General features: G+C 37.6%; 1 protein-coding gene and 1 long non-coding RNA gene across 2 annotated transcripts in view; both read left to right on the plus strand.

Annotated features, from left to right (window-relative positions):
- Positions 1-22,478, plus strand: part of LOC116286646 (isoleucine--tRNA ligase, cytoplasmic) — a 23,592-nt gene continuing 1,114 nt past the window's right edge. The window contains exons 1-34 of the mRNA XM_089038636.1: positions 1-259; positions 631-706; positions 998-1,078; positions 1,332-1,364; positions 4,500-4,586; positions 5,350-5,432; positions 5,655-5,706; positions 6,453-6,537; positions 7,176-7,304; positions 7,413-7,500; positions 7,900-7,960; positions 8,697-8,792; positions 9,467-9,589; positions 9,803-9,894; positions 10,635-10,733; positions 10,883-11,009; positions 11,627-11,700; positions 11,847-11,936; positions 12,200-12,304; positions 12,945-13,031; positions 14,514-14,597; positions 14,897-15,041; positions 15,216-15,336; positions 15,787-15,878; positions 15,976-16,053; positions 16,815-16,933; positions 17,403-17,505; positions 17,902-17,985; positions 18,056-18,191; positions 18,901-19,052; positions 19,485-19,580; positions 19,994-20,170; positions 21,449-21,655; positions 22,191-22,257. Coding sequence (XP_088894762.1) covers positions 24-259; positions 631-706; positions 998-1,078; positions 1,332-1,364; positions 4,500-4,586; positions 5,350-5,432; positions 5,655-5,706; positions 6,453-6,537; positions 7,176-7,304; positions 7,413-7,500; positions 7,900-7,960; positions 8,697-8,792; positions 9,467-9,589; positions 9,803-9,894; positions 10,635-10,733; positions 10,883-11,009; positions 11,627-11,700; positions 11,847-11,936; positions 12,200-12,304; positions 12,945-13,031; positions 14,514-14,597; positions 14,897-15,041; positions 15,216-15,336; positions 15,787-15,878; positions 15,976-16,053; positions 16,815-16,933; positions 17,403-17,505; positions 17,902-17,985; positions 18,056-18,191; positions 18,901-19,052; positions 19,485-19,580; positions 19,994-20,170; positions 21,449-21,655; positions 22,191-22,257 — 3,565 coding nt within the window. The 5' untranslated portion in view covers positions 1-23. The remainder of the gene's footprint in view (positions 260-630; positions 707-997; positions 1,079-1,331; positions 1,365-4,499; positions 4,587-5,349; positions 5,433-5,654; positions 5,707-6,452; positions 6,538-7,175; positions 7,305-7,412; positions 7,501-7,899; positions 7,961-8,696; positions 8,793-9,466; positions 9,590-9,802; positions 9,895-10,634; positions 10,734-10,882; positions 11,010-11,626; positions 11,701-11,846; positions 11,937-12,199; positions 12,305-12,944; positions 13,032-14,513; positions 14,598-14,896; positions 15,042-15,215; positions 15,337-15,786; positions 15,879-15,975; positions 16,054-16,814; positions 16,934-17,402; positions 17,506-17,901; positions 17,986-18,055; positions 18,192-18,900; positions 19,053-19,484; positions 19,581-19,993; positions 20,171-21,448; positions 21,656-22,190; positions 22,258-22,478) is intronic.
- On the plus strand, positions 13,224-14,338 carry LOC148905924 (uncharacterized). The gene is made up of 2 exons (XR_016121491.1): positions 13,224-13,535; positions 13,950-14,338. It is a non-coding gene; the product is annotated as an uncharacterized LOC148905924 (long non-coding RNA).

Below are 22,478 nucleotides of genomic sequence, written 5' to 3' on the forward strand. Positions count from 1 at the left end.
CCGGTGGATGATGTAATGCTTCCATGTGGAAACAAAACTCACGAAATTTCTCAAAATTTTCATTTAAATCCTTAAATTCTTTAATAAGAAGAGCATTTGCTAGCCAGACATACTCATCTGCTGTTGATACGGCCCCTGAGATGGCTTCACACGCGCCGGAGCAGCATAATTTTCCCAAAGAGGAGGAGAGAATTTTGGAACTTTGGAAGAAGCTTGATGCCTTCAAAACATCACTAAAACAATCCGAAGGTCGTCCAAGGTATTGTTTAAAAGATCTTAATAAATTCATATCATATTTATGCCTTAGATCTCTCGGATCATTAAAAATTGAGTGTGTTTGGAACCATTTGCTTGCTAGTTGTAATCATACATGTAGGGCAAGATAAATTTATCTTATGCACATGTGAAGCCATGCAAATCTTCTATTTTATTATAGATTAATTTGATGAATAAAAAGGGAATAATCGATCATTAAATTAATGATACAAATTCATTATTCATAAGCTAGTATTGGATTTTTATTCTGTTTGGAAATCTGATTAAAAATAAAGCTTTTTTCATTCAAATATTCTTTGGTATTTATGGATTGTATCTCCAAGTTTCTCGTTTGTTTGTTTGTCTATTTACTAGGTATACCTTCTACGATGGACCCCCGTTTGCCACAGGATTACCACATTATGGTCATATCCTGGCTGGAACCATTAAGGTATTCTAATCACATTTTGTAGCTCAGAATAAGTTGTTGGGCTTCCTGTGTTGAACCCTGAAATAGGCTGGCATTATTTCCTACCAGTACCAGAATGCTTTGCGAATTTTATTTGCTTTTCTTTGTACTGATAATAATTTGTATAATTCACTCTAACCCAGCTATAGTACAAAGTACACATATATTATATTTCAGTCGAGGGAATGACACACATCTGAATTGGGAAACATTACACCTGTTCTAAAACTTCTATATGAAGCCATTTCAAGGTTTATATCTTTTTATCTTTAGGATATTGTTACACGTTATGCTCATCAGAGTGGTTATCATGTTGAGAGACGCTTTGGTTGGGATTGTCATGGTCTTCCTGTGGTAAGATCCATTTAACCAATGTACATAATTATCTGTAAAGAGGGATGGGAATCAAGGGTGGTGTAGTGGTAGTCCACTTGTCTTTCACCTCTGGGGTCTTTGGTTTGATTTCTAGACTCTCCATGACATGTGAGTACAGTTTGTTAGGGGTGTGCCGTATGCATGAACATTAGCCTGGACATTGGCTAGGGAGATATGACAATGACCCTTTATTATCATGCAAATTATTTAATATGTGAAATTTTTATTCCAGGAATATGAAATAGATCAAAAGCTGAATATCAAGGTTAGTATACATCGCAAGATAGGCTTTTAAGGTATTTAAGAGTGACTGTCTGTAACGATCAAGCAAAATTCAAAATCCGTGGCAAACTTCAAAAAATCGATTTCGCTCATACTTTCAAGTTAGTTAGGGTAATGTATCCTAAGAATCGCTGTATAGTTGGTTTGATCAAATAACGCTTTATTATGGAGAAGAATGAAATTTTTCAAACACTCCCGAAAACGCCGTTCGCGACAGTAAATTTTGACTTAAATTTCGCGGCTGCTGGACAAAAAATAAGCAATACTGGGAATTAAAACAACCCATATTCTTGAAGAACAATCTATTGAGTACGATATGCGTGACTTTGGGATCAATTGTACAATTTTAAGATAACAAAATAATTTTATTCGCTAGACGTGTGTTTAGAGTATCAAAAAATAGGTCTTACAAAAATATTCATTCTGAATATGCTTAACCTCTCAGTCGCGTGAAACTTCGCTGGTTGATTATTCAGATGTTGGTCTTTCTAGTGATGTAAAGAAATCTTTGGGCAAATGATTGTGTGTCACGCAGTATGTCTTCAAACTTTGGTCAAATTACTCATTTCTGACCTCTGGCCGCTTTCTATAACAGACAAGATACTAGTGTTTATAAGTAAAATATAAACTCAAAAACAAGCCTAAAACACTTTTATAGCCTTAGATAATGTAGCTGTTTAAGAATTCTTACCTGGCAAACTCTGAAACCTGGAATTTTATGAATGTTTTTAGACACAACATCGATCTGGTTTCTTTCATTACCGACTCGAATTTGTCAACGGCCGAGTGCCACAGGGAGCCCAACCTTTCTTGTTGTGGTGCAAAACACAGGAAACCCAGATTGATTAAAAAATCGTTTTAATTTGTTTTAATGATGATGCAAACACACACAATAAAAAATTTCACAACTATTCCAGTAAAACTTACTGAATTACATGATAATCTATAATATGAATGACTAATAAAGTGGGGAAAAACCTGCAGTAGAACCTTACTAATCAGTGGTAACAGTTCTAAATTGATTCTAAAGAAGTTGAACCGTATACACTACATGTAATTTTTCTGCTCGGCATGTCATCATAAATGATCACCGGCCTCTAAGGTTCATAATTAGTACCGAACAAATGTATGTGACAGAGGCACCCACGACTGATTCGTCAAAAGAGGAATGTCAAAACCTAACCCTCGTGCACGTGTTCACAAAAGCAACCAGGATAGCTTGTTTGTGGTAGCAGTTATAGTTGACGTCATTCTCCAGTTGAGACGTGCAATGCCAGACCTGAAATCCGTCAGCTTTAGACAAGATAACGCTGCCTGTTATCACAGCTCCGTAACCATACTTGGAGTTCAAAACCTCGCCAGGAAGCACAAAGTGAACGTCGCATGGATTTTTCAGGTCCTCAAGGAGGCAAAAGTCCTTGCGATCGCAAAGCTGCTGTACTGAAGAATCACATGCACACTTATCTAAACTCTGGAAATGACATCACGAGCGCAGTACAGATGAAAACCGCTATGGAATCACATGGTGGCGTACGTGGTCTAAGTGTAGCACTGTGTGGTTTATAGATTCCCGGGACATATCCCACAGAGAAATGGGAAGGCGTAAGCCTTGACAATGATGTTATCTTCAAAAAGCGTAACATTGTGGTTTGGAGAGCATACGGCGTTGGAAAAGGAAAAAAGATACCCAACACGAAATTTGAAACAACGAAGACATCGTCAGCTCTAGCCTTACCCACCCTTAGGAAGATGGAGTATTCTGATGACCAGGTTCCAGATTTCTGCGATGTCATACCTAGACAAAGTAGGACATATAAACCAAAGACCACTACAGATTCCCGCAAGGGAAACAGCGATACCGATGATGACACGCTGTTCACCTGTTCCGAAGAAGGATGCGTAAAAACTTTCCAAAGATTTTCATGTTCTGCATCTACTCCAATAAAATCGTGGGTGCCTCTGTCACATACATTTGTTCGGTACTAATTATGAACCTTAGAGGCCGGTGATCATTTATGATGACATGCCGAGCAGAAAAATTACATGTAGTGTATACGGTTCAACTTCTTTAGAATCAATTTAGAACTGTTACCACTGATTAGTAAGGTTCTACTGCAGGTTTTTCCCCACTTTATTAGTCATTCATATTATAGATTATCATGTAATTCAGTAAGTTTTACTGGAATAGTTGTGAAATTTTTTATTGTGTGTGTTTGCATCATCATTAAAACAAATTAAAACGATTTTTTAATCAATCTGGGTTTCCTGTGTTTTGCACCACAACAAGAAAGGTTGGGCTCCCTGTGGCACTCGGCCGTTGACAAATTCGAGTCGGTAATGAAAGAAACCAGATCGATGTTGTGTCTAAAAACATTCATAAAATTCCAGGTTTCAGAGTTTGCCAGGTAAGAATTCTTAAACAGCTACATTATCTAAGGCTATAAAAGTGTTTTAGGCTTGTTTTTGAGTTTATATTTTACTTATAAACACTAGTATCTTGTCTGTTATAGAAAGCGGCCAGAGGTCAGAAATGAGTAATTTGACCAAAGTTTGAAGACATACTGCGTGACACACAATCATTTGCCCAAAGATTTCTTTACATCACTAGAAAGACCAACATCTGAATAATCAACCAGCGAAGTTTCACGCGACTGAGAGGTTAAGCATATTCAGAATGAATATTTTTGTAAGACCTATTTTTTGATACTCTAAACACACGTCTAGCGAATAAAATTATTTTGTTATCTTAAAATTGTACAATTGATCCCAAAGTCACGCATATCGTACTCAATAGATTGTTCTTCAAGAATATGGGTTGTTTTAATTCCCAGTATTGCTTATTTTTTGTCCAGCAGCCGCGAAATTTAAGTCAAAATTTACTGTCGCGAACGGCGTTTTCGGGAGTGTTTGAAAAATTTCATTCTTCTCCATAATAAAGCATTATTTGATCAAACCAACTATACAGCGATTCTTAGGATACATTACCCTAACTAACTTGAAAGTATGAGCGAAATCGATTTTTTGAAGTTTGCCACGTTTTGCTCGATGGTTACAGACAGTCACTCTTAAACTTTAATTTAATCTTTTATTAATCATCTAATCGACTTATTAAAATTAGAGTCCTGAAGACGTTGCCAAGATGGGTATTGCTCAATACAACAAGGAATGCCGAAGCATTGTTATGCGTTACTCAAATGATTGGGAGGTAATTTAGTATTGTTTGTTTTATGTGCCGCAGGACTAAGAACAATGGCTAGTCATGTTTGCCGTGCTGGCCGGTCATTTTGACCAGTAACATTGAGCCAAAAATGAGCTGTGACTGAGTTAAAACTAATTTGGCTGGTTATCATGACTGGTGACTGAATGGCCATTTTTCTTAGAGCTGTGCGAATATAGTTTTATATATAGTTAGTTAGACCAGCAGATGGATGGATTGATGGATGGAATGGATGGGTATATGATTGATGGATAGAATGAATGGACGAATAGATATTCAAACAAATGGATGGATGGACAGACCAAAATAGATGAATGGATAAATGGAAATATGAATTAATGAATATATATGGAGGGATAAAGGGATGCATGGATGGCTATGTGAACTGATTGAATGATGTACATACCAACAAATAAATATAAGATTAGTAGATGAGTAGATGATCCAATGAGTGGGCTTTCTTACTATAAATGTGCCAAACAAAAAAGATGTCAAAGTTCTACATTATTCTTACTAATTTTCACATGCAATTTCACGAAAATTTAGAGTTGAATTTCGCAACTATTAATTTTTGCGATTGCATTAAAAATTTGAGTAAAACTGTACTAATTAGTGTACTAATTTCACAAAATCTCATTTCTCACTTACTAAATTTCTCGATCTTTTTTAAATATTATGAAAATCGTGAAAATTAGTACTTGAGAAAATTAGTAAAAATATGATATTTAATCTTTCTACCTTTTCCCCCCAGGTTATTGTCAATAGGTTAGGAAGATGGATTGATTTTGAACATGACTACAAGACTCTCTACCCATGGTTCATGGAATCAGTTTGGTAAGAGTATGATATCAAGTTCATGGTGCTGATAACACATAAAAGGAAAATAAAACAAAAGGTGGTGTCCTTTTCATCCCAAACTTTAGCTTTTTCCTTCAGGTTATAAGACAGCTTGGGTATACATATTTGGCTCCCACATCATAAGCCCCTTAAAAACCCTCATGAATGATAATAAATCCAGGACCAGTATTTTAAAGTAATGTGATGTTTATTTGAAAGGTGGGTGTTCAAACAGCTGTATGAAAAGAAGCTTGTCTATAGAGGATTCAAGGTACAGTATTTACATACATCTGTTAAAGTGCTACTATGACGAAAATCGCTCAAACTTGGATTCAGCTGAAACTTCCTAAGAATACTCTTTAAAGGTCCAATAATCACTGTATGAAGTGACGAAAGTATGATATTTTTACGATTATTTTTTGGAGTCTGTGACGTCATACACTCAACATCAAACATTGCTACATATATTTCTGAAATGTATGGAGCGATGTTCGATGTTGAGCGTATGACGTCACAGACTCCAAAAAATAATCGTAAAAATATCATACTTTCGTCCTGAATATCGAGAAAACACTTCATACAGTGATTATTGGACCTTTAAAGAGTATTCTTAGGAAGTTTCAGCTGAATCCAAGTTTAAGCGATTTTCGTCATAGTAGCACTTTAACATATTACATTAAGTTAACAGTATGCAAGATAATAGCTACATGTAATGCTCAAGTTTCAAATTCTCTATTCCTCAGGGTAAGCCTCTGTTTTATAAACAATATTCATGCACTTGCCTCTCACCTCTGAAGCCTTGGTTTCAATTCATGGCCTCATGGTTCTCCATTTTTTCTCACTCTAAAAAACTCAAACTGCTAATTAATCCCAATCCAATCTGTAAGATGCAGTAGCTGTGCCCTGCATTAGATTAGGTTGTTTCAGAATCTCATAAAATTTGAAGAAGTCATCTGTGTTACATTATTAAACTACAGTTAGGACTAAAGTTTTCATTGTTTTATCTTGGTGCATTAGGTCATGCCATATTCGACTGCATGTAATACTCCTCTGTCAAATTTTGAGTCCAACCAGAACTATAAAGAGGTGGTGGATCCTGCAGGTCAGTATATTGAAGAAATAGAAAACGTGCGTGCATGCTGTGTGCAGTTATTAAGTACACAGCTAGAGGTTGGCAAAACACAAGAGAAGTGTTAGGAGAAGCACAATGCGTACGTGTAGTGTTCTGCCAATCTCCAAGTGTTTTATAACTGCACACAGCACAGCAAGCAAGTTTTTTATTTCTTTTATGAAATACAAATTACAATATCCATTATTTTAGTTAGGAAAGACACAACTGAAAGTGCACACATGTGCTGTGTGCTCTCATAAAGCATGCGCTCACAACCAATCAGAACGTGACATTTATAACAGCTTTCTTATAATTCTTTTAAATGGACCTTTTCTGAATTTGCTTGAGTGACCCTAAACCAATGGCTCCCATGTAATCACATGTGTTATATTTTATCAAGACAAAACTTGACTTGGTGCCATTGTTTCATGGCTACTCAATCAAATTTGGGAAAGCTGTATTTTAATAATTTAAAACTGGTTTTTTTCTTTTTTTAAATATGTACATCATGTAACATCACAGCATCTCCCGTTAGCTATTGCCTTGTCCAGATAGCAAGCCGTTCCTTAATATAATTCACAGTCATAAGAAATCACTTTACTAAGCTATTTCGTGCCATATATTTACAGTATTTATTAGCTTCCCACTCGACGAAAATCCAGATATCAGTATGATTGCCTGGACAACAACACCTTGGACATTGCCCAGTAATCTTGCCCTGGTAGTCAACCCTGACATGGAATATGTCAAAGTTAAAGGTGATATGATAGTATATGTAGTGCAAAATGAATTTTCTATACAGTCATTGGAACTCCTCCCTTGGTAGACTAATTAAATATATTTATTATTTCTTTACTTTCCGACAGACAATACCACAGAAAGATTGTATATTATGATGGCTGCAAGACTAGAGGCTTTATTCAAAACTCCAGAAGAATACACAGTTCTAGAAAGGTAAAATTGACAAATTGTCATTATTTTTTACAACAGATCAGAGTGGTAGAGTAGAACTCAGCTAACAAACCTGTGGCTCTTACTCAGTAATTAAATTGGAATTTAGAGAACCCTAAAAAACTCTTGAAGCACAGGAGAGAACCACCAAGCAACTTTACTTACATAATTATAGTGGCAAGACCCAGGTTTTAACATGACCACAGCAATGGAAGGAATATCATTAGCAGGCACACCACCTATGCTGTTGATGGTTTTTCCCCCTGCTAAATTATAACTAATTATTGAACTATATGACTAATGAGCTTGGAATTTTTTCCCGAGAAAAATTACCTTGTTGAAGCATATTTACATTACTTTGTTGGCTCATGATTAATAATTGTTTTTATCGATCTTTTGTAGATTCAAAGGTGAAACTTTGAAAGGAAAAACCTACCAGCCGTTGTTCCCCTATTTTAAGGAGGTACAGTAAACTGCATGTTGCATTTACAAAGACAAGCTTCTGACAACTTGTAATGTACAAACATTATATACTAGGCAATCTACGGAAATTAAAGCTAATGGTACCTAACCAACAACCCACCAATGATGTACATACATGTACCACTGTATAAACCTACCACAGGGCTAAAAATAAATGCCACACAACAGACGACATCCAGCCAGAGCTGCTTCAGCTTACAAACATAATGCTGACAAGTTATGCAAGCTAATACTACAAGTACACCTTACCAACAACTTACCAACATCATACTATAAACCTGCTACAGAGCAAAAATAATGGCTGTTCAATGTAAAATATCTAGCCAAAGCTGGTGCTTGTCTGGCAAATTGCCTTGGTCCTTTTGACTGGTTTAAATTAACTGGTGTGATGTCGGAAGTCATGCCAGGCTGTTGACTAGCTGTTATTTTGAACCCTGTACTATAAACCTACCAGCAGTGATTTTGATGTTGTGTTCTTTCAACTGTAAAACTTGCACACAAGACTGGATATGATATCATTGACTTAACATCCAGTTCACAAAAGCCTATCAATGATACTGCTGCAGATGTTTTAAGACGAGGGGTCCTTTGATTCAGACTCTTACATCCATGGCTTCTCAGAGACCTTCAGCTCTTCCAAATAGTGCCTCCTTTCCAATTTTGCACAATTCACTACATGTATGTCTAAAAATGTACTGCTCATTCTCATATGTTAGATGAAGGAGACAGGAGCATTTAGGATCCTAACGGATGGGTATGTCACTGACGACAGCGGTACAGGTGTGGTACACTCTGCACCAGCCTTTGGTGAGGTGAGTTTGAAAAATAATGGTAAGCATCTTGGTGATTAAATGTTTTAAACCCTGATGACATACGGTACAGGCCAGAAGTCTTTCAGGGCTTCTGTACTCTTAAAGTTTGTGTCAAATTAACTCACAAACTGTGGTTCCTGCTTGTGAGTCCTAGGAACCTGCTTCTTCCACCTAATGTTTTAGTATTCCAAGCTTTCAGACTAAAAGTCCATCATCAGAGATAAAAATATTCAAATTACAATACAGAACGGCAGTTATATAGATGTTGGCATGGATGACAAAAATAACACAGCCTTGATAAATTTTGATCATTAAATATCATGCTTAACCTCATCCAATACTTGTTTATTATACACTTATTTCAATAAAGTTAGTCACCAAAAACCTAGAAAGCTGAGATCACTGAGCATCATGGGAAACTTTTCATATCAAAAAAGCATATATATACAAAGCTTTTTTAATACAAACTTCAGCTCAATGATGCTCAGGAGAGGTGAGACTGTAACCAGTAAAAGATTCACAAGTCCATGAACAGTTATCAAGCGGTTGAATGTGTAAAATGAATCTACCCATAATCCTTGTCGGCCTCAGCTTTATAGCTTTTCAGGTGACTAACTTTATTGAAATAAGTGTATACGTATGTACAGTAATCAACATTATTGCCTGTCTTCCAGGATGATTACCGTGTAAGCATAGCCAATGGTGTCATTAAGAAAGGAGGGAAGCTCCCCTGCCCTGTTGATGCAAATGGGAAGTTTACAGGTGAAGTCACTGATTTTGCAGGACAATATGTCAAGGTACAGTATATATTTTTATTGCATGGTTTGTAACCATCTCAGAGTGAGTTAACAACAAAATACATGATATAAATAAAAGGATACTGATTATAAGGAATCTTTCATTAAATACAATTAGTGTGGCCATGATGATTTGAAGTGCAAATAGAGGATTTAGAAGAAAATTAAAGTTTTGGGACATAAAGTATGACCTTGGGTGTTTTATGGTTTTAGGATGCTGATAAACATATCATCAAGTTATTAAAACAACACAACAGGCTTGTACATCAATCCACAGTCAAGCACAACTACCCCTTCTGCTGGAGGTATAGTAGTGAGAGTACTCTATATTATGTCACCTTATTAGGAAATCAAGGGTGGCATTTCAGAAGTTCACTGCCCACTCACACTGGATACTCAGGTTTGCTTCCCAGACTCTGGGTCACATTTGAGTAGAATTTGTTAGGTCTCTCCCTTTTGAGAGTGTTTCTGTGGGTTCTCTGGGATTCAAGAGTAGTATAGTGATACTGTGGTGCACTCTCCTTTCACCTCTGGGGTCTTGGGCTCAATTCCTCATATTGAGTCACATCAGTAGAGTTTGTTAGCTCTCTCCTTTGATTTATGGGTTTTTCATGTGAGCTGAGTTGGTTGGCTCTCTTTCTGACTTTGAGGGTTTTTCCGTTCCTCTGGTTTTTCCTTCCTCGTCTCAAAATCAACCCTAACTATTCAAACTTGTTAGAGCTAGGGGTCATACAGTGTATACCTGTATAGACTGTATAGCAGCTGCCAGAGGCACCTTTCACATGCTTACAGTTCCACCTCATTGAGCTGCGCCACTGCTGTACTTGCGATGGTGATAAGCGATGACAAGTTTTTTTTGTGTTTGTTTTTTCTCCAGTTTTCCTCCCTCCTTAAGACCCAACACGCTATAAAATTCCACTTCAATCTGAGAGTTAACCATGCCCTGACTTTGATTGAAAAAAATCTGATGTTGTTAAAACAGTTTTCCTGTGATGGTGAAAAATCGATGGAGCTATCGTAATGATTGTGCTTTTTATTACTACAGGTCAGATAGCCCATTGATCTACAAGGCAGTGCCAGGCTGGTTTGTCCAAGTTGAGTCTTTTGTTGAAAAGTTACTTGCCAACAATCAAAAGTGTTACTGGTAATAATAAATATATATGAAATATATATTTGTACTGCAGTTGTAATGTATCAAATTGAGCTGTTCCTCGCAGCATATGGAGCAACTTATGCAGCTACACTCTTTTGGGTTCTCGGAGGTAATTTATCTTTTTTTTTTTTGTTCCCCAGGGTACCAGAATTTGTGAAAGAGAAGCGATTCCATAATTGGCTACAGAACGCACATGACTGGAATATTTCTCGTAATCGATACTGGGGTACTCCTATCCCTCTGTGGGTCAGTGACGACTATCAAGAGGTGAGTACATCTTGATAATACAGGTTCATAACCTATAGACAGCCAAAAGGATTGTGTTATTACAATTCCCAACCAGATGCCCAAAACAATACAATACAGTATATTTTACTTTACGATGAAGCAGGTTTTGGTCGGCGCAATCAAGGGGTTTCCATGACATTCCATAGGCCCCTGCCCTTGTAAACTTTGTGTTTTCTGACATTGTCATGGAAACAATTAATTGATTGATGTCAACTGGAAACCTATTCTGTCATGACAGCAAATCGTACGATGATTGGGAAGTGTCACTGTTAATAATCATTAATCAGGGCCATGCTTTGCCCTGTGTGTTGGCTAGAGCTTTTCATAAACTGCAATTTTCCCCTTCACAGTTCCCTGCACCATCTTAAAAGGTAACCGTGTCTTTGCTTCGAAGCAAGACAAACGGTGAGCTTGCAATGATAGAGACCTTTTTTATCACCTTAGACAATTATTCACACGTCTCTATCATTGTAAGCTCACCCTTTGTCTCGCAACAATGCAAAGGCCCAGCTACCTTTCAAAATAGCACAGGGTACTGTGAGGGGGACTATTGTACTAAACCAAGTTTGTGTTCTCACTTCTTTTCACAATGCTAGGTTGTGTCTGTTGGGTCCATCGATGAACTAGCAGAACTTTCAGGGGTGAGAATCACAGATCTTCACAGAGAAAGGTGAGTGTCGATTTTGCTCCTCTTGTAAGTTTGGTAGCAAAAAGCCCATCATAGTGTATGCAAATACATTAAAATCAATCTGGTCATACCTTTGAGCATTGTACTGTAACAATATCACTGAGGAACATAAATATTGGTTGTTGCAGTGTTGATGACATCACTATCCCATCCAAGACTGGTCGAGGGGTGTTGAGAAGAGTCAGTGAAGTCTTTGATTGCTGGTTTGAAAGTGGAAGGTAAGGTTGCAGTGTACTTTAATGGTTACCATGGCAATGCCAAAAAAGTTTAAAATCTCAAAATAAACTTATAAATGCTAGGTTTACATTCAATTTCATGTTTTACAATGAATTGGTAAAGTCTATTGACATTTCGATGGTATTACAAATTCCTCCAAGTTGCATGGGATTACTGTATTACCATAGCTTCCAGGGTAGATAGTGTGCATGCATTCTGTGCGCTCTTGAGATTTATAACAGTCTTTTTATCTTTCTTTTTGCAGTATGCCTTATGCACAAGTCCATTATCCTTTTGAGAACAAAGAAGTATTTGAACAATCCTTCCCTGCAGACTTCATTGCTGAGGGTATTGATCAGACTAGAGGATGGTGAGTCAAATGGGATCTGTTATGATACATGATGATGATACATGATGATGATACATGATGATGATACAAGATGATGATACATGATGATGATACATGATAATGATGCATGATAATGATACATGATGATGATACATGATGATGATGATACATGATGATGATAATACATGATGATGATACATGATGATGATACATGATGATGATGATACATGATGATGATACATGATGATGATGATACATGATGATGATGATACATGATGATGATGATACATGATGATGATACATGATGATGATACATGATGATGATGATACATGATGATGATGATACATGATGATGATGATACATGATGATGATACATGATGATGATGATACATGATGATGATGATACATGATGATGATACATGATGATGATACATGATGATGATACATGATGATGACCATAAATCATTGATGATGATACATGATGATGATACATGATGTTGATACATGGTGATGATACATGGTGATGATACATGATGATGATATATGATGATTATATATGATAATGATACTTGATGATGCCATTGATTAGTAGTGATGACAATGTCAAAACATGACATTCTTTTCCAAGACTCTCCTATATCATTTTATATTTTATTCCAGGTTTTACACATTGTTGGTCATTTCTACTGCTTTGTTCGACAAGCCTCCTTTCAAGAACCTGATTGTCAATGGTCTCGTACTAGCAGCGTAAGAACCACTACCATCTCATACTGCATACAACTGGGCAAACATTTAACAAATATTCAGCCTGTTCATTCTAGAATATGTAACCGGCGGCAAGGCGCTCAGCTATGAATCAGATTGCAAGTGGTTTTGACAAAAGAATTTATTGAAAAATTCACACAACTTTACAATACATGAAAAAAAAACGGGAACGAGATTACAGGATATCTCTAATGAAAACAAGAAAAATATTTACAATGAGATAAAATAAATTTGTAGCTTATCTAAATTAATAGCTAAAAGTTATGAATAGAATACAGTCTTGCTAGATATAACTAGAAACGGAAATACGTAAATTACGTCACAGGTAATTTGAATATTGCATACTGATTAGCAGTGTTTACAATACGCGAGTGAAAATTACTAGGTTGCAAAGTTTAATGTACAAGTCGGTAAACCGTTTAAAATGAACTAAACCAATGGAAAAAGCAATAGGAAAAATTGACTAGAGGTTAACTATGGCTTTAGGTAAGTATTTTAACCTTTGTTTATGACAAACTAAGAATTACACGGTTTACTGAACACGCGGTCGCGACAATGACCTTGAGTGTAGAGTTTAAGTAGCGAACAAATTAAAGGTTGGAAAGAAAAGGTCTTTTATCCCGCAGTTAAGGCTATTTATCGTAGTAAAAAGGTTAAACAAGCGAGTAAGGCGGTAGCGATCCTATAGTAAACGTTTTAAAGAGTTTAAAAGACAAGATACACTCAGCGTGATTACTAAATTACTACTGCGTGAATAACTTTGTACTAAATTACGCGCTAATGCGACTAGCATTACAACAACATGAAACGAATGCTTAACAAATATGTAGAAAATCTAAGCTATAAAATATAACGGCTAGTTAACGATATTAACATAGATTTGTCCTAAATCTATCCTAGGTATAAGTGTAAAAGGCTTCAAAGATTCATACCTTTACATCGTAGAGAATTCCTTGTCTTGATATGTGCAACGTCTTCAAGAACTTTTACTACACTGATTTAAGCTTAGTTTGGGCCTATTTTTATGGAAAAACCTGCATTCTTAAGACCTTACACATCCTATGCAATGTTGCACGCCCTAGGCGCAAACAGGATGTCCCAAACACGAACTTACGTAAACAAGCGCCAAACCTAGGCATGACTCACTGTAATGTAATTACGTACGGAAATTATTTCTTGCTTACGCATTTTCCACGCAAACAGTTAACTAAAGAATTACATTCCTATGTGTACACGAGGCATTCCTAATTAAAAATATAGATTTATGACTAAATAATTACTGTCCAAAATAGTGTCTTTTGACTCTGTCACAAATATAAAAAGTAACCAAACAAAATTCGTAAGTTTATCAGTAGTAGCTTAGTTTGTGCATAAATAATATCCTCGGATTAACTGCAAAAGTCTTCAAAGAACACAAGAGCTTCGACATCACAGGACATCATTTATTGGTTTGTTTCTCCACAGAGATGGAGCAAAGATGAGTAAAAGGAAGAAGAATTATCCAAATCCTGTAGAAATTATTGATAAATATGGTGCAGATGCTCTAAGGTTTGTTAGTCGGTCTAGAATTGATTTCCTCATTTGACACTGCCTTGTATATTGTTAACATTGCCCATCTTTAAAATTTTGTCCTGTGTCGGGGATATTTATTCCCTTCTTGAGAGCAAAATGAAAGAGATACAGAGAGAGGAAAGGAAGGAAGAAGGAAAGGAAGGAAAGAGGGATAGAAGGAGTGAATGAACAAAACAAAGAATGGAATGAAGGAAGGAATAAATAGAGTATATTCCCATTTGAAAGCCTTTGCATAAAGGTATGCTCTTTGTGATTTGATTGATTATTTCTTCCAGGTTGTACCTGATCAATTCTCCTGTAGTCAGAGCAGAGACACTAAAATTCCATGAAAAAGGTGTCAAAGATGTGGTTAAAGATGTCTTCCTTCCTTGGTACAATGCTCATCGCTTTATGGACCAAAACATTAAACAGTTTGAACGGGTAAATACTACATGTTCCAAAAACTATTCTCCCTGTTTCCCCATTTTTTCCTCTCCCTCCCTCCCCCCATTCCTCATTCCCCTTCACTCCTCCCCCTCATCCAATTCCACATACAGTTGTAGACAAGGTTTAGAATTTCCGAAGTATCTACTAAGTAATGGTGAATTTGTATAGGACCACAATGTGAAATTCACATACAAGGAGTCCAACACGCTGGCCTTGAACAACATTATGGATAAATGGATCTTGTCCTTCACCCAGAGTCTTGTTCAGTTTGTCCATGAAGAAATGGCAGGTATGATTGCATGACTTTGTGTCACTTGATCACAAGAGTGTTCTTTGTCATGCAAAGGCTGGCCTGTTCTTTGGAAGGGCCGGGTCGAGACAACTGTGAAAATTAACTGCTAAATTTCAATTTGATCATGGGGTGAAGGCCACAGTCTTGATAGACACTAGTGCTACCCGGCTTGTAAAACGAGATAGATATATTCATTTTATATTATTACCTTCAAAAACATTCAAACATTATTGAACCTTGAAATGACCTCTGGGCTGATCAAAGTCAGGGCACTGCTAACTCACAGATAGGACCTTGAAACAACCTTTGGGCTGACCTAAGTCAGGGCACTGCTAACCCACAAATCGAACCCTGAATCAAACCTAAGACGCCAGAGTTGATAGACTCTGCCCTTGATTCCCTAACCCTGTACAATAGATATTGATATTTTTTGGGTTATTATTTCAGCTTACAGACTGTACACTGTTGTTCCAAGATTAGTGAAATTCATTGATTACTTAACCAACTGGTATGTGCGATTTAACAGGAAAAGACTGAAGGTAATGAAAATGTCCTTTTAAATCCTTATGAATAAAAGATATGAATAGGTTTAATAATCCTTAATTTTAAGTTTTCATGATTTTTCTTGCTTGACAGGGCGAGCAGGGTAAAGATGATTCTCTACAAGCCATACAGACACTGTTTGGTGTTGTGCTCACCATCACTAAGCTCATGGTAGGTAAAGGCCCCCGGGGGTGTGGGGTACTCCCATATATGGACTATACAAGGATGATCCGCCGAACAGGGTATGGTTTTTCGAGCTTCTTGTCATAAACAGGGTATGCAATTTCACTCAAGTTCCAAGGTCTTCCTGAGTTTCCTGTCATATTCAGGGTTTCTACTTTGGTATGGACTGAAACTGGTTATTATGGTCATCAAAAAAACAATATGCGAGCTGACATGATAATTGAAACAGGAACTCATAAACAGGGTCTACAAATTTGTTTTTTTTTTTGTCATAAACAGGGTACCCCTTTCAGAATCCCAGGGGAACACCCCTACCCAAATCCTGGCGGAGTACCCCCCCCCCCCCCTGGGGTAAAGGCAGATACAGTGTAAGGTTATAACAAATAGTCTAAAATAGGGACCCAATTTTTATTGGTTTTATAACGTGTTGGATACCTATAAATACTTGCTCCCCATCAGAGACCTGTTGAAATGCTTATTATTGGGTGTCCATAGTCACTATTTCTATACACGAATACGTTTTTCAGCACACATGCAAACAGATACATGTAGTAAATGTAAATTCATTTCTGTGATTGACTTTTAGTTGTGGAGATATTAGGAACAAAATCTCCACCCCTCCCCTCTAAATCAGGTTTCATAAGATTACCGGTACAAATGTTTTTACCTGGTCCCTTAACCTTGTACAAGATGTAGCTATGTGTAATATCATGTTTCATAACTAAAGCTCTACGTTCCTGTTACTTCAGGCTCCTTTTACTCCTTTCCTGACGGAGCACATCTACCAAAGCATGAAGCAATACATTGTCTTCGATAAGGACCAGTCATACACAGATAGTGTTCATTACTTGATGCTACCAAAGACAAGGTACGGTGACATGAAACAGTATTTGTTTTTCTAGAATAAGGAACCACTTTACTCACTGTGGGGGAGGGGTAGGAGGAGTGTGCCGGGGGGGGGGGGGGGGAGGGGCGGACATTAGGGTGCTGGGTAAGAATGCAGATCCATGGCTAGTATAGAAGTGGGGTCTAGTTTATTGACCCATTTTGTCAAGTTAGCACAAGGAATGAATGGGATTGGGTTCCTTATATCTTTCTTACACTGCTAACTCACTGATTGAACTTGGATGCATGTAGCATGGTTCAATGGAGGGAAGAAAACCGGAGAACCTAGAGAAAAACCCTTGAATCAAAGTAGATACCCAATAAAGTATACTCACTTGTGATGCCACACCTAAGAATTAAGCATGAGACCCCAGAGGTGAGAGGCAAAAGTACTTCCACCCATAATTCCCTGCAAACACACAAAGTTTAGCTCAATTTTTAATTTTTCATAGAGAGAACCTCATTGACGAGAATATTGAGAGAGCTGTTGCTAAGATGCAGTCTACCATTGAGCTTGGCCGTGTTGTCAGAGACAGGAAGACAATGCCTACTAAGGTATAGTTTTTATCCTGTAGTTCTAGTTCTTCTGCAGGCCACAGATTGAACAAAGTGACTGCAAGTGTTCTACGAGCTACACTGTATCTTTCCCTTGCATCGATTCCCAGAGTAGGTCAATGGATCTAATTAACTTGGGCGTAATGTTTTACCCATTTCAGACCACGTGTAATTCTCTCAAGAATAAGATTCTTTATTTGAGTTGTATCCATATTTATGTGTCTTCTCATGTGCAACCGATAAACAAAGAAATAATACTCTAGGGAATGACGTGTGGTCTGAAATGGGAAAACAGTGGATTAGATCTACCGGTATTTAATGGAGAAAAGATAGATCAAAAAGCTAATTCTTACAACAAAACAAAAATGATTATAAATTGGTGACTCTCTATTCCAGTATCCTTTGCCTGAGATTGTGATCATCCATCAAGACCAGCAATGTCTAGATGACGTCATGGCCCTTCAAAACTACATCATGGAGGTGAGTGCTTAAGTCATTGTCGTTTGTTATCAAGTGCTTTTCTGAAGGATGATTTCTGTCCTGTGAATAGGAACTGAATGTTCGTAAAGTCACTGTGTCGTCAGATAAGGAGAAATTTGGTGTTCACCTACGTGCTGAGCCTGATAGTCAAGTCCTGGGAAAACGACTTAAGAAGGACTTCAAACAGGTTTTCCAGGCTGTTAAAGGTAGGAATGACATTGCACTATAAAGGTCCCCAAGGGGGAGGGGGGATGGGATAAACCTTCATATCGATACAGGTCTCTGAAACAGCCTCTGCAGGCTGATCTAAGTCAGGACACGTCTAACTCACAGATTGAACACTGAAACAACCTGGGCTGATCTAAGTCAGGGCAAGGCTAACTCACAGATTGAACACTGAAACAACCTGGGCTGATCTAAGTCAGGGCAAGGCTAACTCACAGATTGAACACTGAAACAACCTCTGGGCTGATCCAAGTCAGGACTCGACTAACTCACAGATCGAACCCTGAAATGACCCCTAGTCCTGAACAAAGTCAGGACACTAAAACACCGAACAAAGTCAAGGCACTGCTAACCCAAAGATTGAATTGGGATTTGGCTTGTTAGTTTTGTGTGGGGGGGAGTAGGAAAACTGAAGAACCCGGAGAAAAACCAATCATACTCGCATCTCATGCTGATCCCAGGAATCTAAAACGAGACCCTCGAAATGCAAAGCAAGTGCACTATGCTACGCCACCCATAAATCCCCTGGGAGGAGAGTGGGGGGGAATAACGAGACCCTTAGAAAGCTCTAAATAAAGCTTTAAGAAAACTTCCCACCTCTGTCCTCTCACACCTCCTTAGTTTCCTGTTCACTACTTTTTTTACGCCTAAATATGTTTCTGTACACTTTTCTTTTCTTTTTTTCGACAGAATTGTTAGACGCTGATCTTCAGTTATTCCAAGACATGGGTGAGTTGACCGTGTGCGGCCATGTCCTCTCAGGTGATGATCTCAAGCTGAGTTACACTTTCGATAAAAATGGTGACCGACCTTCATCCTACGAGGCTCATTCAGATGGCGAGGTAAATCCAAAATCATGTGTATAAATGATATTACCCAGCTGAGTTGACAGCATTCCCCAAAGGGTTTATGTGTCAACTAATTTTGATCAGCATTTTTCAAGCAGGGACTGAGTACTACGTAGATTTGTCTTGTCGATTGAAATGCTCATCAAAATATGATGCTGAATCCTCAATAGCCAATGTGCACGAGCACGAATCTTCGCCCCATGTAAGGGAATCCGGACTTATGGTGGATTCCGGATTCCGGATTGATGGGATATTCCATGGTGTGCCATGAAAAAAAAAATCCGTACAATAACCATTGAAATTACACCTAGCCCGCAATGCCTGATGGGAAGAAACAGTGGATTACCACTGAATATACAATAGCTATCCTGCATTATGACCTCGTGTGTCGATTGACTATACTGTATATTTTATCTTTGCTCCTAGATTTTGATTCTTCTTGATGTGACCCCGGACCAGACGATGTTGGACGAGGGACTCGCCAGGGAGGTTGTGAATCGCATTCAGAAGCTGAGAAAAAGGGTATGGATGTGCATTATTATAATGATGGTGGCGATCTTATGGGGGCAAGGGGAGAGAGAAGGAGATGTATTGGACGCAAATAGATTTTTTTGTAGAAATTTGTACTGGAGCTGAAGTTGAAGCATAAACAATTAGATTTCTAACGGCTTGAGAGGGGATTCTTGCGAAGAGTCAAAAAGAAAGAAAGGAAAGGAAAGCGTAAATGGAAGAAAAGCAGAGAGAGAAGAGAAAGTGAATGAAGAGTCAGCGAGAAAAGAAAAGTGGGAAATGAAATGAGAAGGAGATGGAATTTGGAAGCTATTACTGATATGAACTCGGAAAACAAGAGAAAAGGGAAAAATAAAGCCTTGCAAGTCAGGAACACTTGTAATAATGTAATATAATTATAGTAATATTTTTTCCCCTTCCAACAGGCTAATCTGCTTCCAACCGATGACGTCACAGTTGTCTACGAGGCCCTTGCAGCACCACAACACCGTTTGGGTGACATTATCAGTGCACATCAGGAGTACATTACTAGCAGTATTAAACAGCCCTTACTAGCTGCGCCTTTACCTCCATTGACTGAAATTATTCATGAAAGGACTGAGGTAAGATATTCAATTTTCACTACAAAAAAAAAATTATCTAAAGCAATATCTTCAACGTCACTCACAAACATTATCTATTCATCCCATTTGGATTTTGAACCAACTTGTGAGCTTCAAGTCAAGAGGGCCAAAACTTGCATTTTCTCTCAGAGAAGAGTAAAGAAATGGCTCAGAAAATTAGAACTTATTTTTCTATAACTAGTTCATGAGAAATTGGAGAAGATAATGGAGATTTTCCATGAGAAAAAACAAGTATTTATCTGAAGTGAGCTCTTGAAACATTTTAGTGGCTTGAACGTCACTCACAAAGATAATTTATTCATCCTGTACGAATTTTCAGTCAACTTTGAGCTTCATAATCAAAAGTGCCAAGACTTGCGTTTTCTCTCAAAAAAGAGTAAAGAAATGGCTGAAAAAATTAGAACTAATTTTCTTAAAACTAGTTGTGTAGGAAGTGGAGAAGAGCAAGAAGATTTTCTATGTGAAAAAAATGTATTTATCTGAAGTGAGGTCGTGAAACATTTTAGTGGCTTCAACGTCACTCACAGAGATAATTTATTCATCTCGTACGAATTTTGAACAAACCTGTGAGCTTTAAGTCAAAAGTACCAAAACTTGAGTTTTCTCTCAGAAAAGAGTAAAGAAATGGCTCGTAAATTAGGACTCATTATATTAAAACTAGTTGTGTAGGAAGTGGAGAAGAGCAAGAAGATTTTCCATGTGAAAAAAATATATTTATCTGAAGTGAGCTCTTGGAACATTTCAGTGGCTTCAAAGGCTCAGTGCCTTCAACGTCACTCACAGAGATAATTTATTCATCCTGTGTCGAATTTTCAACCAACTTGTGAGCTTCAAGTCAAAAGGGTCAAAACTTGCGTTTTCTCTCAGAAAAGAGTAAAGAAATGGCTGAAAAATTTGAACAGATTTTTCTAAAACTAGTTCATGAGGAATTGGAGAAGGGAATGGAGATTTTCCATGAGAAAAAACTGATGTATTTATCTGAAGTGAGCTCTTGAAACATTTCAGTGGCTTGAACGTCACTCACAGAGATAATGTATTCATCCCGTATGAATTTTCAACCGGCTTGTGAGCTTCTCAAAAGATTCTAGGACTGGTATAGTAAAATTATAATTTTCTAAAACTAGTTCTGGAGAATTGGGGTAGAAGATTAACATTTTCAACGTCACTGTGAGATCATCTAGAAATATAGAGCATTAGTTATCATTAGTAGTATAAAGACAGGCAGGACTAAATGTTCTTTTGCCATCCAATTAACAGGTTAAAGGAGAGCCGTTAAAGCTGTGGATCTTACGTGGACATAAGAAAGCAGACAGCTCCACTAACCCCTCCCCTGTCTGTCGCTTTGTCAACGTGGAACTGTGTGGGGTGGAGCCTGGTAATGGGATCAAAAGTCGAAGCGCAACAGTGCTGTTAGAAAACCCTCAAGGAGATTTTGAAATGAGTATTGAACGACTTCAGAACCAGGTGAGAAATGCACACAATCATGATAGTGGTGACGACGATGGTTTCACAGTTGCAATGATGATGATAATGATGATGATACATGATGGTGATGATACATGATGGTGATGCATGATAATGATACATGATGATACATGATGATGATGATACATGATAATGACAATACATGATGATGGTGATACATGATGAAGATGATGCATGATAATGATGATGATACATGATGATGATGATGATGATTGATAATCATACATGGTGATGATACATGATGATGATGATAATGATACATGATGATGATGATGATGCATGATGATGACAATACATGATGATGGTGATACATGATGAAGATGATGCATGATAATAATGCATAAATATATGATGTAATGATGGTGAAGTGACGCCTCGAAGGCTGTAATAATCATAATGATGATCGGTTGTGATGATGATGATGTCACGATTAGCGATGATGATATAACGATGATAGAGATGAAAGCGATGTCATTAAAAGAATTGTCAGAAGTGAACCTATTTTCTCCTACAGGTAAAAGCAATCTTTTGTTTGGATGGTAAGAAGATTGAGCTGTCAACCTCACAATCTTGCGACAAAGGTTAGTTTCTGGGTGCTTGCATTGCTTGCCAAGATCTTATCAAGTTTATTCCTATAAGAATAGAGATGCGCGCGTAGACTCATACTGATTCTTCTAGCCAACATGGGTGCCACGGGAGAAAGGTCCACGGTTACAACCCACCGTAAAAATCAACTTCCAAATTCCAACTGGAATACAGTGGACGAAGAACTATTCTGTAGAAATGCCGCAATCTCGTACCC

The sequence above is a fragment of the Actinia tenebrosa genome, unplaced genomic scaffold (genome assembly GCF_029948245.1).
Source record: "Actinia tenebrosa isolate PJP-AT-01 unplaced genomic scaffold, QUT_ActTen_1.0 PGA_scaffold6__47_contigs__length_16458017, whole genome shotgun sequence".
Taxonomy (NCBI): Eukaryota; Metazoa; Cnidaria; class Anthozoa; order Actiniaria; family Actiniidae; genus Actinia; species Actinia tenebrosa.